Source organism: Oncorhynchus tshawytscha, linkage group LG19 (genome assembly GCF_018296145.1).
Source record: "Oncorhynchus tshawytscha isolate Ot180627B linkage group LG19, Otsh_v2.0, whole genome shotgun sequence".
NCBI lineage: Eukaryota > Metazoa > Chordata > Actinopteri > Salmoniformes > Salmonidae > Oncorhynchus > Oncorhynchus tshawytscha.
Window position 1 is genome coordinate 59,164,954 of NC_056447.1, and position 17,094 is coordinate 59,182,047.

Sequence of the window (17,094 nt, forward strand, 5' to 3'; positions counted from 1 at the left end):
AGGATCTAACAATGGAATGATCTTAAACATTACACTCAGATGAGATGTAGAGCAATGTGAGAATTCAAACATTTTTGACTTGTCATTTGGGTTATTCTTCAATTGCGTTTGTAAATGTTGTCTCTTGACATTGGCACCATATAACAATACGTTAAAAGGACATGATAAATAATACATGTTTTTATTTGATTGAACTATTATTTAATAAGAAAACATACGAGAGTTCTTTATACTGCAATGCATCTATATGTAGAAACTACTGGGGCAAATTGGCTTGTCCCACTGGAGGTGTGTAGAGGTGAACTGAGGGGGTTTAGAAACATCTATTTTAGAAGTATATATTTATTATTTTGAATGCTAGATTGAGAACAAAAGTATTTCATATATTGCACCGGTCAATAAAATCAAGGAAGGGTATTAAAATACAATTTTGTTTTAATAGTATAATGTGTCAGTTTGTCATTGGTGTTACCGCCTTGAAAAATCACTGATTACAAAGATATACAAGGACCTTGAGCATTCTCTCCTGTGGCTAACTTTTATCTGGGGAGAGGTCTATATTAAATAACAATATTAGCTAATAACAACCTTGTAGTAGATCATACATTCAAGGATTTATTGTTAATTTGGTGTGTCTAAATTCAAAATGTCACTTGGTGTTAGTCAATTTAATTGACAGGAAATAACATTCTAAACACTTTTTCAATGATTGATGACCTTAGATTTGAGAATCTGTGGTCTCCATTTCAAAAACTCCTCATTTACTTAAAATGTGTCATTGGTGTCAGCATCACTACTTCTACTGATGGCTCGCTAATAATGGTAAAAATGATTTAAAGTCATTAAGCTACCACATTATTTACAATGGGAAGATATACCCACATCCATTTCAATCAATACAAATCTAGAAAAATGATTGACATTTTTTCCAAAATGCTATGCCCAAATGCCACCGTAATTGAAGAACAACCAACTTAGTACTTTGTGGGTATTTTCTTAGAAAACAAGATTAAACAACGCTATTCAACTAACACACAGTCCCAACAATTAAATCCCCAGCTATAACATCTTATGTTAGGAAGTTGGATATTTCAGAATTCTAAGAAAGTCCCACAGTAAACAGAAGACTAACCCAAAGTGTGTGTCTGGATGAGGGGAGCCTTGACCTGCCATAGGCTGACACCATCACATCACACAAGCTGTCCCCGAAAGAAACATTCAAGGATACAGGGGAGGAGAGGGAGACAGAGAGAGCATAGAGCCGGATGAGAAAAAGAAACAGACAGAAGAAGAGTTAGAAGTGAGGTAGGATAGAGACGCTGCTATGATGGTGAGGTGGAGTATGTGTCGCAGTTCCCTGGCTCTGCCAGCATGTGGACTACCCAGTGCCCGCCACAACTCCAGTATGCCGGTGGTGCGCCAGGCTCTGTCCCCAGACAACAGCAGTACGGTCCAGAACTTCAGTGAGATCCCAGGTCTCTGGAGAAACGGACTTGCCAACCTCTACAGTTTCTGGAAACTAGATGGATTCAGGAACATCCACAGAGTCATGGTGCACAACTTCAAGACCTTCGGTCCAATATACAGGTATGATACAGTCAGATCTATAAACAGGTAAGAGACCGTACAACTTCAACACGGTCAGTCACAGTCAGACCCATAGACAGATTAGGAGGTTAGTAATGATATTCTCTACAACTGTATTTGCATTTTGTATTTAACTAGGCAAGTCAGTTAAGAACAAATTCGTATTTACAATGACAGCCTACGAGGGAACAGTGTGTAAACTGCCTTGTTAAAGGGAAGAACGACAGATTTTTACCTTGTCAGCTCGGGGACCTGTCGATTACTGGAACAACGCTCTAACCACAAAGCTACCTGCCTCCACATTATTATAGGTGGCCAATCAGTGCATGGTCCTCTGTTGGTCAGTTAGTAGAACATGGTCCTCTGTAGGTCAGTTAGTAGAACATGGTCCTCTATAGTTCAGTTATTAGAACATGTTCCTCTGTAGAACATGGTCCTCTGTAGTTCAGTTAGTAGAACATGGTCCTCTGTAGTTCAGTTAGTAGAACATGGTCCTCTGTAGAACATGGTCCTCCGTAGTTCAGTTATTAGAACATGGTCCTCTGTAGTTCAGTTATTAGAACATGGTCCTCTGTAGTTCAGTTAGTAGAACATGGTCCTCTGTAGAACATGGTCCTCTGTAGATCAGTTAGTAGAACATGGTCCTCTGTAGATCAGTTAGTAGAACATGGTCCTCTGTAGATCAGTTAGTAGAACATGGTCCTCTGTAGTTCAGTTAGTAGAACATGGTCCTCTGTAGAACATGGTCCTCTGTAGAACAGTCAGTAGAACATGGTCCTCTGTAGTTCAGTTAGTAGAACATGGTCCTCTGTAGAACAGTCAGTAGAACATGGTCCTCTGTAGAACAGTCAGTAGAACATGGTCCTCTGTAGAACAGTCAGTAGAACATGGTCCTCTGTAGAACAGTCAGTAGAACATGGTCCTCTGTAGAACAGTCAGTAGAACATGGTTCTCTGTAGAACAGTTAGCAGAACATGGTCCTCTGTAGAACAGTTAGCAGAACATGGTCCTCTGTAGAACAGTCAGCAGAACATGGGCCTTGAAACGCTAGGATAATGGGTTCAATACTCAGGTCCAAATATATGTCAAAATATATTCACTAATTACTAAGAGGCTTTGGCTAAAAGCATCTGCCAAATTGCATAAAATTGGACAGGCCTACGTTAAGAATCAAAATGTCATTCCGTTATGATGTCAACGGGGACAACGTTATAATAGTATTAACCTTTGTCTACCCCAGGAAGAGTAGCTGCTGCTTTTGCAACAGCTAATAGGGATCCTAATAAAATACCAAACTGGTGAATCAGTGAATACTGTATTGTTATTATTCACAACTAAACGTTTCAGCTCTGCAGTGAACCATAGTTATAGCTAGAACCCACTTCAACATAATGCTTCAATACGGTTTGTGTTGTTGCTGCAGACAAAACACTACATTTTGGAATTAGCTTTGTTCAGTGGAGCAATCTTTTCTATCAGACAAATACAATATGAAACTAGCCATATAGAATCATTAACATTTAGAATGGGATTTCTATGAGCAAAATATGTTTGATTGTAACAAAGGTACAATCTGCTATATTTACTGCGGTTCAAACATGCTTCATTGTCCTGCAGGGAGAAGATGGACTACTATGAGTGTGAACAAAACCAAAATCTTTGAACATAAATTAGACAATCTGCTGTTCTCTGTCATTGTTCCTGACAGGGAGAAGATAGGCTACTATGATAGTGTAAACATTATAAAGCCGGAGGATGCAGCCATCCTGTTCAAGGCAGAAGGACACTACCCCAAGAGGTTAACGGTGGAGGCATGGACCTCATACAGAGACTACAGGAACAGGAAATATGGAGTCCTGCTCAAGTACGTACACTGTTCTGTTATATCTGTCAAACAGTTGTTTAAATAAGGACTTTCAAATCAATGTCATCATAAGCTTTCCTTTTTGTGATGTTTTGACTATTCACACTACGGTATTGTAGCCTGGGCAACAGTCTCTTGACCCATCATTCCACTCCTTGCCATGCATTTGACAATGACAAGAAGTGGAATGTTGGCTAAAGAGACCGGTACCCTGGCTAACAGTTTAGGGTTTACCCAAACTCTACTCTGTTATCTCAGATATCTTTTCACATTGCCATATCTACAGGCCAGCCCAGTACAGCTTGGCTTGGTATGGCCCTATAGCATGGTAGATGGTAACCAGACCAGATGTGGCCCTATAATGTGGTAGATGGTAACCAGGCCAGGTGTGGCCCTAAAGCGTGGTAGATGGTAACCAGACCAGATGTGGCCCTATAATGTGGTAGATGGTAACCAGGCCAGGTGTGGCCCTATAGCGTGGTAGATGGTAACCAGGCCAGGTGTGGCCCTATAGCGTGGTAGATGGTAACCAGGCCAGGTGTGGCCCTATAGCGTGGTAGATGGTAACCAGGCCAGGTGTGGCCCTATAGCGTGGTAGATGGTAACCAGGCCAGGTGTGGCCCTATAGTGTGAATCAGGCATTATTGACTGATTTAGTTATTGACACTGCGTTATTGAGATTTAGTTATTGACACTTAGTTATTGAGATTTAGTTATTGACACTTAGTTATTGAGATATAGTTTGGCTGGTTCTGTGACATTCCAAAACAAAACAATTCACAACAAGGTTTGGTCTTTTTCTCCCTGTAGGAATGGGGAGGACTGGCGATCCAACAGGGTGATTCTGAATAGAGAGGTGATCTCTCCCAAGGTGTTGGGGAACTTTGTTCCTCTGTTGGATGAGGTTGGACAGGACTTTGTGGCCCGAGTACATAAGAAGATAGAAAGGAGTGGACAGGACAAATGGACCACCGATCTTTCTCAAGAACTCTTCAAATACGCTCTGGAATGTAAGTCCGTTTCACCTAATATTTACTTCTGTCTTGAAACCTGTGATGACCATGTTTTATACACTGACTCATACCAGCACTGGGCCTTGCAAAAGTCTTCATCCCGTGTTTCTCCTATTTTGTTGCATTGTAACATGTAATTTAAATAGATTTCTTATTTGGATTTCATGTAATGGACATACACAAAATAGTCCAAATTGGTGAATGAAGCCCCTAAATAAGATCTGGGGCAACCAATTACCTTCAGAAGTCACACAATTAGTTAAATAAGGTCCACCTGTGTGCAATCTAAGTGTCACATGATCTGTCATATGATCTCGGTATATACTGTATACACCTGTTCTGAAATGCCCCAGAGTCTGCAACACCACTAAGCAAGGGGCACCACCAAGCAAGCGGCACCATGAAGAACAAGGAACTCTCCAAACAGAAAGTTGTGGAGAAGTACAGATCAGGGTTGGGTTATAAAAAAATATCCAAAACTTTGAACATACCACGGAGCACCATTATTAAAAAATGTAAAGAATATGGCACCACAACAAACCCTCCCAAGAGAGGGCACCCACCAAAACTCACGGACCAGGCAAGGAGGGCATTAATAATCAGAGAGGCAACAAAGAGACCAAAGACAACCCTGAAGGAGCTGCAAAGCTCCACATCGGAGATTGGAGTATCTGTCCATAGGACCACTTTAAGACGTACACTCCACAGAGCTGGGCTTTACGGAAGAGTGGCCAGAAAGAGCCATTGCTTAAAGAAAAAAATAAGAAAACAGATGACAAGAGTATTTTGGCCATCAAGGAAAATGCTATGTCTGGAGCAAACCCAACACCTCTCATCTCCCCATGAACATCATCCCCACAGTGAAGCATGGTGGTGGCAGCATCACGCTATGGTGATGCTTTTCCATCGGCAGGGACTGAGAAATTTAAGGAAATTGAAGTAATGATGGATGTCACTAAATATAGGGAAATTCTTGAGGGAAACCTGTTTCAGTCTTCCAGACATTTGAGACTGGGACGGAGGTTCACCTTCCAGCAGGACAATGACCCTAAGCATACCGCTAAAGCAACACTCGAGTGGTTTAAATGTCTTAGAATGGCCTAGTCAAAGCCCAGACCTCAATCCAATTGAGAATCTGTGGTGCAACTTAAAGATTGCTGTACACCAACGGAACCCATCCAACTTGAAGGAGCTGGAGCAGTTTTGCCTTGAAGAATGGGCAAAAATCCCAGTGGCTAGATGTGTCAAGCTTATAGAGACATATCCCAAGAGACTTGCAGCTGTAATTACAGTAAAAGGTGGTTCTACAAAGTATTGCCTTTGGGGGGGTGAATAGTTATCCACGCTCAAGTTTTCTGTTCTTTTGTCTTATTTCTTGTTTGTTTCACAATATAAAATATTTTGCATTTTCAAAGTGATAGGCATGTTGTGTAAATCAAATGATACAAACCCCCCACAAAAATCAATGTTAGTTCCAGGTTGTAAGGCAATAAAATAGGAAAAATGTCAAGGGGGTGAATACTTTCGCAAGCCACTGTACCAGATTGTCTCAAATACTGTAAGGTTAACATCTTATATTTCTGTGAATATCTTACTTCCTTAATTAGGTCCATCGCTCCTTAGGGTTCATAGGACATCGATGATGACAACTAATATCTTACTTACTTAATTAGGCCCATCACTCCTTAGGGGTCATAGGACATCAACAACTGGTGTCTTAGGCTGTCGTAATGTACCCTCCTCTACTGTATATTATACTATATTTACCTGATATTATTGCATGTACACTCAGTATTGTACAATGTCTCACATTTGCTGTGCTGTAACACGGTAGGTTCTGTTCTGTATGGAATGTCTAACCTGTGTTCTCTTATCTACAGCGGTGGGTTCGATGCTGTATGTGAGTTTGTGTCTAACCTGTGTTCTCTCCTCTCCAGCTGTGGGTTCGATGCTGTATGTGAGTCTGTGTCTAACCTGTGTTCTCTCCTCTACAGCGGTGGGTTCAGTTCTGTATGGGGAACGTCTGGGCCTGATGTTGGACTACATCAACCCTGAGGCCCAACACTTCATTGACTGCATCTCTCTGATGTTCAAGACTACCTCTCCCATGCTGTATATCCCCCCAGCCATGCTGAGGAGGGTAGGAGCCAAGATCTGGAGAGATCATGTAGAGGCCTGGGATGGCATCTTCAACCAGGGTAGGACAATACTCATAGCATATCCCTGTGATATCTGAAAACATTGAAGGGTCAGGGCCAAGGGGAAGGGTCAGGGCCAAGGGGAAGGGTCAGGGCCAAGGGGAAGGGTCAGGGCCAAGGGGAAGGGTCAGGGCCAAGGGGAAGGGTCAGGGCCAGGGGAAGGGTCAGGGCCAGGGGGGGAAGGGTCAGGGCCAGGGGGAAGGGTCAGGGCCAGGGGATGGGATAGGGTCAAGGGGAAGACTTAAGGTCAAGGGTTTGGGCCAGGGGGAAGGGTCTGGGCCAGGGAGAAGGGTCTGGGCCAGGGGGAAGGATCTGGGCCAGGGGGAAGGATCTGGGCCAGGGGGAAGGATCTGGGCCAGGGGGAAGGATCTGGGCCAGGGGGACGTGTTAGGGCCAGGGGTAAGTGTTAGGGCTGTCATCTATTTAGGGAAACCAAAAAAGTAAAGCCAGGAAGAAGACAGTTGTCTGTGATCCGTATGATGCATTTAAGATCCCAGATAACACTGTGTTGGTGCTGTGTCTGTATCAGTACCTCTGTTGGTTCACTGTTATACTGTCCTGATTACATTACGGCCCCCAGCTGACCGCTGCATCCAGAACATCTACAGGACGATGCGTCAGGACACTAACACCCACGGGAAGTATCCAGGAGTCCTGGCCAGCCTTCTGATGTTAGACAAGCTGTCTATAGAGGACATCAAGGCCAGTGTCACTGAACTGATGGCTGGAGGGGTAGACACGGTAATAACCTGTATATAACCTCTCTATAAAACATCTATAACAATCTGTCTTTAGAGGACATCAAGGCCAGCGTCACTGAACTGATGGCTGAAGGGGTAGACACGGTAAAAAATTTGATAATGACTTCCAACAGTAATCACCTTATCCTGTTGTTTAGGCCTGGTTCTGTGAGGCTGTATGAGAGATATCCAAGTCAACTGATTAGTTAACTACCAGAAAGGGTAGACAACCAGCCGTATTTCAACCCTCTGGGATCAGTTCATGAACAGTTGCCTCTAGTAGTTATCATTCTGCTCTGTAATGTATTTCAGACATCTATCACCCTGCTGTGGACTCTATATGAGCTTGCCAGACACCCTGACCTCCAGGAAGAGTTGAGGGCTGAGGTGGCTGTAGCCAGACAGTCTACCCAGGGAGACATGCTACAGATGCTGAAGATGATACCGCTGGTCAAAGGAGCGCTGAAGGAAACGCTGAGGTCGATGATTGACAAACGATAGCTGATGTTAACGACAATGACTACCTAAACAAGACAATAACTACAATACCAATTATTATAAACCCACAAAACCAGTATACAGTTTTATACATTTTATTTCACCTTTATTTAACCAGGTAGGCTAGTTGAGAACAAGTTATCTTTTACAACTGCGACCTGGCCAAGATAAAGTAAAGCAGTGCAGAACAAACAACATCACAGAGTTACACATGGAATATGGGTGGGTGCTGCTATGGTGACCAGTGAGCTGAGATTAGGCAGGGCTTTAACTAGCAAAGACTTATAGATGACCTGGAGCCAGTGGGTTTGGCAACAAGTATGAAGCGAGGGCCAGCCAAAGAGAGCATACAGATCGCAGTGGTGAATAGTACAAGGGGCCTTGGTGACAAAACGGATGGCACTGTGATAGACTGCATCCAGTTTGCTGAGTAGAGTGTTGGAGGCTATTTTGTAAATTACATTGTCGAAGTCAAGGATCGGTAGGATAGTCAGTTTTACGAGGGTACGTTTGGCAGCGTGAGCGAAGGATGCTTTGTTGCGAAATAGGAAGCCGATTCTAGATTTAATTTTGGATTGAAGATGTTTAATGTGAGTCTGGAAGGAGAGTTTACAGTCTAACCAGACATCTAGGTATTTGCAGTTGTCCACATATTCTAAGTCAGAACTGTCCAGAGTAGTGATGCTGGACGGGCGGGCAGGTGCAGGCAGTGATCGGTTGAAGAGCATGCATTTTGTTTTAGTTGCATTTAAGAGCAGTTGGAGGCCACGGTAGGAGAGTTGTATGGCATTGAAGCTCATCTGGAGGGTTGTTAACACAGTGTCCAAAGAAGGGCCAGAAGTATACAAAATGGTGTCGTCTGCGTAGAGGTGGATCAGAGAATCACCAGCAGCAAGAGCGACATCATTGATGTATACAGAGAAAAGAGTCGGCCCGAGAATTGAACCCTGTGGCACCCCCATAGAGACTGCCAGAGGTCCACACAACAGGCCCTCCGATTTGACACACTGAACTCTATCAGAGAAGTAGTTGGTGAACCACGCGAGGCAGTCATTTGAGAAGCCAAAAAGCTGTTGAGTCTGGAGACAAGAATGTGGTGATTGACAGAGTTGAAAGCCTTGGCCAGGTCAATGAATTCAGTTGCACAGTATTGTCTCGTATCGATGGTGATTATGATATCGTTTAGTTCCTTGAGCGTGGCTGAGGTGCACCCATGACCAGCTCGGAAACAAGATTGCATTGCGAAGATGGTACGGTGGGATTTGAAATGGTCGGTCATCTGTTTGTTAACTTGGCTTTCGAAGACCTTAGAAAGGCAGGGTCGGATAGATATAGGTCTGTAGCAGATTGGGTCTAGAGTTTCTCCCCTTTTGAAGAGGGGGTTGACCGCGGCAGCTTTCCAGTCTTTGGGGATCTCAGACGATACGAAAGAGAGGTTGAACAGGCTAGTAATAAGGGTTGCAACAATTTCGGTGGATAATTTTAGAAAGAGAGGCAGTGATCGCTGACATCCTGGTTGAAACAGCAGAGGTGTATTTGGAGGGCAGGTTGGTTAGGATGATATCTGTGAGGGTGCCCCGTGTTTACGAATTTGGGGTTGTACCTGGTAGGTTCATTGATAATTTGTGTGAGATTGAGGGCATCAAGCTTACATTGTAGGATGGCCGGGGTGTTAAGCATGTTCCAGTTTAGGTCACCTAGCATCACGAGCTCTGAAGATAGAAGTAGAAGCTCAAATTGTTTGGGCACAGACCTGGATAGTATGACAGAACTAATGGCAGGCTAACTCCGCCCCCTTTGGCAGTTCTATCTTGTCGGAAATGTTATAGTTAGGGATGGAAATTTCCGGGTTTTTGCTGGTCTTCCTAAGCCAAGATTCAGACGCGGCTAGGACATCCGGGTTGGCAGAGTGTGCTAAAGTAGTGAATAAAACAAACTTAGTGAGGAGGCTTCTAATGTTAACTTGCATGAAACCAAGGCTTTTATGGTTACAGAAGTCAACAAATGAGAGTGCCTGGGGAATGGGAGTGGAGCTAGGCACTGCAGGGCCTGGATTAACCTCTACATCACCAGAGGAACAGAGGAGGAGTAGGATAAGGGTACAGCTAAAGGCTATAAGAACTGGCCAGCCTGAAACTCTTTCTAAAGAATGTTGACATCTAGTGGAAGCTCTAGGAACTGCAATCTGGGAGGACTTCACCTTATAATAAAAGTGACAGCCATTGAAAATAGTGGTAGGCTGAATTTTGTTTTTGGGGGATGGTTTGTCCTCGGGGTTTCACCTGCCATATAAGTTCCGTTATACTCACAGACGTTATTTTAACAGTTTTAGAAACTTTAGTGTTTTCTTTCCAAATCTACCAATTATATGCATATCCTAGCTTCTGGGCTTGAGTAACAGGTAGTTTACTTTGGGAACGCTTTTCATCCGGACGTGAAAATACTGCCCCCTACCCAAGAGAGGTTAAACCAGGTGAGGTCACCGCATATGTGGGAGGTGGAACTAAAGCTCATGCGTGTTGAGCAGGGCTAGAGGCATTACAGTGAAAAAAGGCAAGAATCACTAACCAGAACAGCAATGGACAAGGCATATTGACATTAGTCACAGTATATATCATGTCATTACTGATCATGAATATGTTTTATGCCATTGCAATGGTGCAAACTACTGGTTAGACATTAGAAGTGAAGTCACAATGATCACTTTTAGAGATGAATTTCAGATATTGCTTAAACATCTATACTCTTCATCTGTTGAGATGCCTGGGCCACCTACTGGTTAAGCATTAAGTCAAATCACCATCTTCTTCTGTCCGTCAGGCTTCATCCAGTTGCAGTCAGTTTACAGAGATACATTACAGAGGAAATCGTCATTCAGAACTATCACATACCTTGTGGGGTAAGAGGAGACAACCAATGACATATGGTTGCTACTGTATTTACATTTTATCAGAGACTTTGGTTGATAGTTTGGGAGGGCAGTATGTTATGTGGTGTGTTCTCACTCTCTCTAGACTCTGGTCCAGTTGGGTCTCTATGCGATGGGTAGAGACCCAGATGTGTTCCCCAGACCTGAGAAGTACCTCCCGTCCCGCTGGCTGCGGACAGAGAACCAGTACTTCAGGAGCTTGGGCTTCGGGTTTGGACCCAGACAGTGTCTAGGACGGCGCATAGCTGAGACGGAGATGCAGCTCTTCCTTATACATGTGAGGTTCACAGCTCAACGTTTGAATGACTGATTAAAATCCTTAAGAGTCAATCTAAGTAGCATATTAAAAATAATTAGATCAAAATCTGTCAGTTTAAGCTAGAGATATCAGTTTTGTTGCATGGGCTGCATCTTAATCCATGTCGGCCTTCCGCATCTGCGGTGGAAGGTGGCCGAGCTACCGACAGAGATGGCCGCCTCGCTTCGCGTTCCTAGGAAACTATGCAGTTTTTTGTTTTTTTACGTGTTATTTCTTACACTAGTACCCCAGGTCATCTTAGGTTTCATTACATACAGCCGAGAAGAACTACTGAATATAAGATCAGCGTCAACTCACCATCAGTACGACCAAGAATATGTTTTTTGCGATGCGGATCCTGTGTTCTGCCTTACAAACAGGACAACGGAGTGGATCCCATGCAGCGACCCGAAAAAACGACTCAGAAAAAGAGGGAAACGAAGCGGTCTTCTGGTCAGACTCCGGAGACGGGCACATCGTGCACCTCTCCCTAGCATTCTTCTCGCCAATGTCCAGTCTCTTGACAACAAGGTTGATGAAATCCGAGCAAGGGTAGCATTCCAGAGGGACATCAGAGACTGCAACGTTCTCTGCTTCACGGAAACATGGCTAACTGGAGAGACGCAATCCGAAGCGGTGCAGCCAGCGGGTTTCTCCACGCATCGCGCAGACAGAAACAAACATCTTTCTGGTAAGAAGAGGGGCGGGGGCGTATGCCTTATGACTAACGTGACATGGTGTGATGAAAGAAACATACAGGAACTCAAACCTTCTGTTCACCTGATTTAGAATTCCTCACAATCAAATGTAGACCGCATTATCTACCAAGAGAATTCTCTTCGATTATAATCACAGCCGTATATATCCCCCCCAAGCAGACACATCGATGGCTCTGAACTAACTTTATTTAACTCTCTGCAAACTGGAAACGATTTATCCGGAGGCTGCATTCATTGTAGCTGGGGATTTTAACAAGGCTAATCTGAAATGATGTTTGTCAGACCAAGAGACATCGCATCTGCGGTGGAAGGTGGCCGAGCTACAGCGATGTTTGTCAGACCATGAGACATCCCGAAAATGTTTGTAGCGTCCGAATACTAATATGACCCATCTATGGAAAGACTCTCACAAACACAGTTGTGCTCTCTACGACCCCCAGAAGTGTCAGGGGACTCGTCTGAAGGTCATACAAACACATGGAAATATGGAGGTCGTTTTGAAACAACAGAAGTTAGGGGTTAAATATGTGACTGGCCAACTGGATTTGGTCTTATGTAGCAACATTTGAAATGGTGTTTTTTTCATTGGATAAAAGTAGAACCCTAGAGCTAGAAAATGGTATGTCACACACTGCAGTTGAAGAACAATGGGAAATTAAATCTGCTTTGAAAGTTGATAAACTTGTAACCCCACTTTTGAGAAAATACCTACTGGAGAGCTCTTCTTTGTCTACACCCCTTCAGCATCATTCACACCCTCTTAAACCTTAGCCCCACCCATCTCTTTAAGATATTTGCTAAACAGAGTGATTCGTTTATTAATCAACCAAAGATTTCAAGACTAAAAGTGGTAAAAGTAGTAGCCTACAATAGGGAAAAACTACAGGTAAAAATACCCTTTATCTAGTCCTTGGCCTATATCCTAATCTGACTTTGGTGCAGGTCATGTTGTTCTTCACATTACCTTCTCTGGTAAACACACACTATGTCAAATCAAATAAAAAGTTGATTTGTCACTTGCACAGGATACAGAAGATGTAAACAGTACAGTGAAATGGTTACTATAGTAGCAATATCAAAAGCAGAAAGTGTCCAGATAAACATATCTTATAAATATTAGATGACACTTACCCGACACACTTGTCTAAATTGATGAGTCACGTGAAAGAAATGCTGTAACCCCCAACCACATCTAAGTGGATGGGTCACTGTTGTCTAGACATGTACACATGTTCATGAAATACAATGCATGGCTGTAATCACCCCCAGACACACCTGGCTAACTTGATGGGTCATGTCGTCATCTGGCAAAGTGTTTTGTTTAGACATGTAGCTAGCTAGCTACATAATGAAACGGCATAGTCCCAACTCATACCACTACCAACCAATACAAACATTGTCATAGCTGTAGTCTAAATGTCCAGGTAGCTAAAGCTAATCTACCAGGTTCAATGTTATCTAGATAACATTAGGTTATAATAAAGAATGCAAATTAATATCTGATTTGAATAATAATATTACTACACAGATCAAACACTTAACTTTAGCTAGCGAGCTGGCAAGCTAACGTTCGCTAGCTAGCTAACAGTACACTTTAACTTGCAATGAAAATGACTTTCTGACAAACTTAGAAACTTATAATATCTGAAAATGTAGCTGGACTCTTACATGGATACATGCTTCATGGCAGACTGGAACCATTTAACTGCGTTCTGTTTGTAGCTACATCTTGTTCCGCCAGCGTTGTCTCAAGTCACTCCGGTTCACACTGACCGTGGCGTGTGCAGAAAGAAGCAAATCACTTTTTTCAGCTGATCTGTCGACAGAACCTGCTAAATTCAGGACATAAATGTTGTTTAGAAAAGTATCAAAACTTTTGTAGTTCTCAATGGCTGACGTTATATCTTAACAAAATGGTGCTGTCGAAAGGACTATCAACATTGGTCTGCATGCTACATGGCAGCCCAATCCAAACTCATCTCTCGGCATGTCCAGCCCATCCATTATCTCAGCCAATCATGGCTAGCGGGAAGGTTCCTGCCTTTTTCCAAGGCTAAACAAAATAGGCTCGTAATTTAACAATTTTATTTATTTTTATTTATTATTTATTATTTATTTATTTATTTATTATTTATTTATTTTTTATTGTATTTACAGATGGAATACAAGTTTGTTATTAAAACATATATAAAAATGTTTTATGAACCACAAACTTGGTTACAAACGTGTCCTCACAAAAAAAGTGCTTAAATATTAATAAGCTGAACTATTTCCAAATGGCTTTGGTGTTCGTTTTCCATCCCAGGTAAAGATGATTAGATTGCACTTTCACCGTAGCTTGTGCATGGCATTTCAGACATCCCCTGTGTTTTGTGCAATGCTTGCAGTTCTTCCTTGTCCTTGTCTTTTGGTATGTGCTTTGGATAGTGGCGCTCACCTTGAGTGAGGGGTCTCTTGTGATGGTTGTGAGGTTGCTTTGGGCCCACAATTCAACCATTTCCAACACCAGCTGCTCTCAGAAGGCCAACTGGGAGAGAGGGGTTTGACCTTTTGCTTTGGCCATCTGCTTGACAATTTATAAAAAATGAAATGCATATAGTAAATGAGCTATACAAAGTCCTCAAAATAATTTATTTACAGACCTTAAAGTAGATCCAGTCCTTCTAGAAAGCAATCTTAGTCGGCCTAGTCAAAATTCTCATTGTCCATATCGATCCCCTGATCCGAATTCAACTCAAGTATTTTATTCAAAGCTTCTATGTCGGTATGCTTATTCATAGCTGCTTTCTTTTTAGGTTCCCGTTTGATACTCTTCATTTTTACATTTTCTTCTCCCTTGAGAAGCCATATTTTATGCTAAAGCGATGAAATCTGTTTACAATATAATGTAGCATGCTCTGTGCGTCTCATCTCTGCGCCAGGTAGCAATAGTTCACATTACGCATAAAAAGGTTCTAGGCCTTGCTTCGTCCCACCCAGGTCAACTGCATATCCCTGGAAAGCGTATCTCATTGGCTACAAGACTGTCAAGGTGCCATAGTAGCCAGTCCTCTATGTAAAAGATGCCTACAGCGCGTGAGCAGGCAACATATTTTTGATGTGCACTCGGTGGACATTCGATATTCCCATACATCATACGTCATCAGATAGCATTGACTAGATTTGTTCCTACCAACCTAAAGATGAATCTGATACCCCCACATCTAGCTATATCTCAAACAGACCAAATTGAAGCTTACTGAAGTTTGAAGTTTGCTGTTTGGTTAAAACATTGTGTAAAATAAACATTTTCGGGACTCTCGGGGCTGGTGATCAATAACGGTAGGTCACAGGCAGACAAATAAGATATCCTCATGATCTGTGGAGTCCCGGCTTTCGGTGTGTATCAATGTATTCCATGTTTACATTGTTAATGCTTCACAACGCTAACCAGAATGTAGGTAGCAGCCATCTTGAAATGAAGTCATCAACACGCCCTGCCCTTATAAATTCGTATGCCCATATATGGTAGTAAGTCACACCAAAGAGTTGAAGGCACAGATCAATAGCCAAGATACTCAGCTTTCTGCAGACACCCTGCTTTTGCAGATAGGGGCTACTGTTCTCATACAAGACTGAATTAAATAAATGCTAATCTAAAATGGTCCCCAAATAATATTAAGAGGTTAAGGCAGATGAAAGTTGACATGTTCCAGAAGTAATTTCTGCCAAAAAAATGCATTTTGAAAAAACAATGTATGTTTACATTCAAATGCCTCTCCTGTGAAGTGATGTGCGACATAGTCCTAGTTTCCTGAAACGAGTCACATAGGTAGGACAGACACTTAAAAAATCGTATTCCTTATGACGTATATTTTTACTGTTTTTTTTGCCATTTATGTGTTATTCAATGCGTTTCTATGGGCTATAGTAGTAAAAGACAAATTCTATATTTTATCAAATAATTGTTTCAATTTTTTATACTTAAATGGGTCCTAAAATTCAAAATCAAATACCTAAATGATCATGATCATCTTAAAACAATTCAAAATATTTAAAAAAAACTTTGTTCAAACAACTTATTTAGTTTTGATTTAGCTTTCATTTAGTTTAAACTACTTTTTTTTATTCAGCTAGAATTTTTCCTTTCAATAGTACAATGTCACAGGAAGACAGAACAGTCATATGGTTGTAACACTGTGCCTTTTTCTCTGTCAGATGCTGGAGAACTTCAGAGTAGATAAACAGCGTCAGGTGGAGGTACACAGTACCTTCGAGTTGATCTTGTTGCCAGAGAAGCCCATTCTTCTGACCCTGAAGCCTCTAAAGAGTGGCCAGTGACATCATGAAGCCTCTACACAGTAGCTGGTGACATCATGAAGCCTCTACACAGCAGACGGTGACATCATGAAGCCTCTACACAGCAGACGGTGACATCATGAAGCCTCTACACAGCAGACGGTGACATCATGAAGCCTCTACACAGCAGAGACATCATGAAGCCTCTACACAGCAGTGAAGCTGGTGACATCATGAAGCCTCTACACAGCAGACGGTAACATCATGAAGCCTCTACACAGCAGACGGTGACATCATGAAGCCTCTACACAGCAGACGGTGACATCATGAAGCCTCTACTCTGTAAGGTCAAAGCGTAAGAAAAATTCTAACATTGTTTTAATAAAACAATAATATAACTGGATTAGTTTATCTTTATTTTGTGGTTGTCTGGTACTTTCTAACTAGCTAGGGCCATCTACTTTAAGTGCTGCCTGTCTTCCCAGTAGCCTAATTGGTATGTGAACTGCTGACTGCTCATCATTTTTATTTATACTTTGCACATTCTTCCATTGCAAATCTACCATTCCAGTGTTTTACTTGCTATATTGTATTTACTTTGCCACCATGGCCTTTTTTTTGCCCTTACCTCCCTTATCTCACCTCATTTGCTCACATCGTATATAGACTTGTTTATACTGTATTATTGACTGTATGTTTGTTTTACTCCATGTGTAACTCTGTGTCGTTGTATGTGTCGAACTGCTTTGCTTTATCTTGGCCAGGTTGCAGTTGTAAATGAGAACTTGTTCTCAACTTGCCTACCTGGTTAAATAAAGGTGAAATAAAAAATAAATAAAACGTTTCTCTCAGTCTGAGAGAATCTGGTCCTTGCGGTGGTAGCACAGGCCTACTCAATTCTCCTAAGTGGAGATTTTGTATTTTATCCCTCTCTCTCACCTGTCCATCTTCTAATTTGAATTCCATGCTG

General features: G+C 42.2%; 1 protein-coding gene across 1 annotated transcript; it reads left to right on the forward strand.

The window, feature by feature from the left end:
* The first annotated feature begins 1,235 nt into the window (after positions 1-1,235).
* LOC112218957 (cholesterol side-chain cleavage enzyme, mitochondrial) lies at positions 1,236-16,328 on the forward strand. Its single transcript, XM_024380200.2, has 9 exons — positions 1,236-1,587; positions 3,296-3,451; positions 4,262-4,461; positions 6,459-6,662; positions 7,243-7,403; positions 7,715-7,881; positions 10,721-10,799; positions 10,915-11,106; positions 16,044-16,328. Exons 1-9 carry the CDS (start codon positions 1,325-1,327, stop codon positions 16,164-16,166), a joined length of 1,545 nt encoding a protein of 514 aa, XP_024235968.2. The 5' UTR covers positions 1,236-1,324; the 3' UTR covers positions 16,167-16,328.
* The last annotated feature ends 766 nt before the right edge of the window (positions 16,329-17,094 follow it).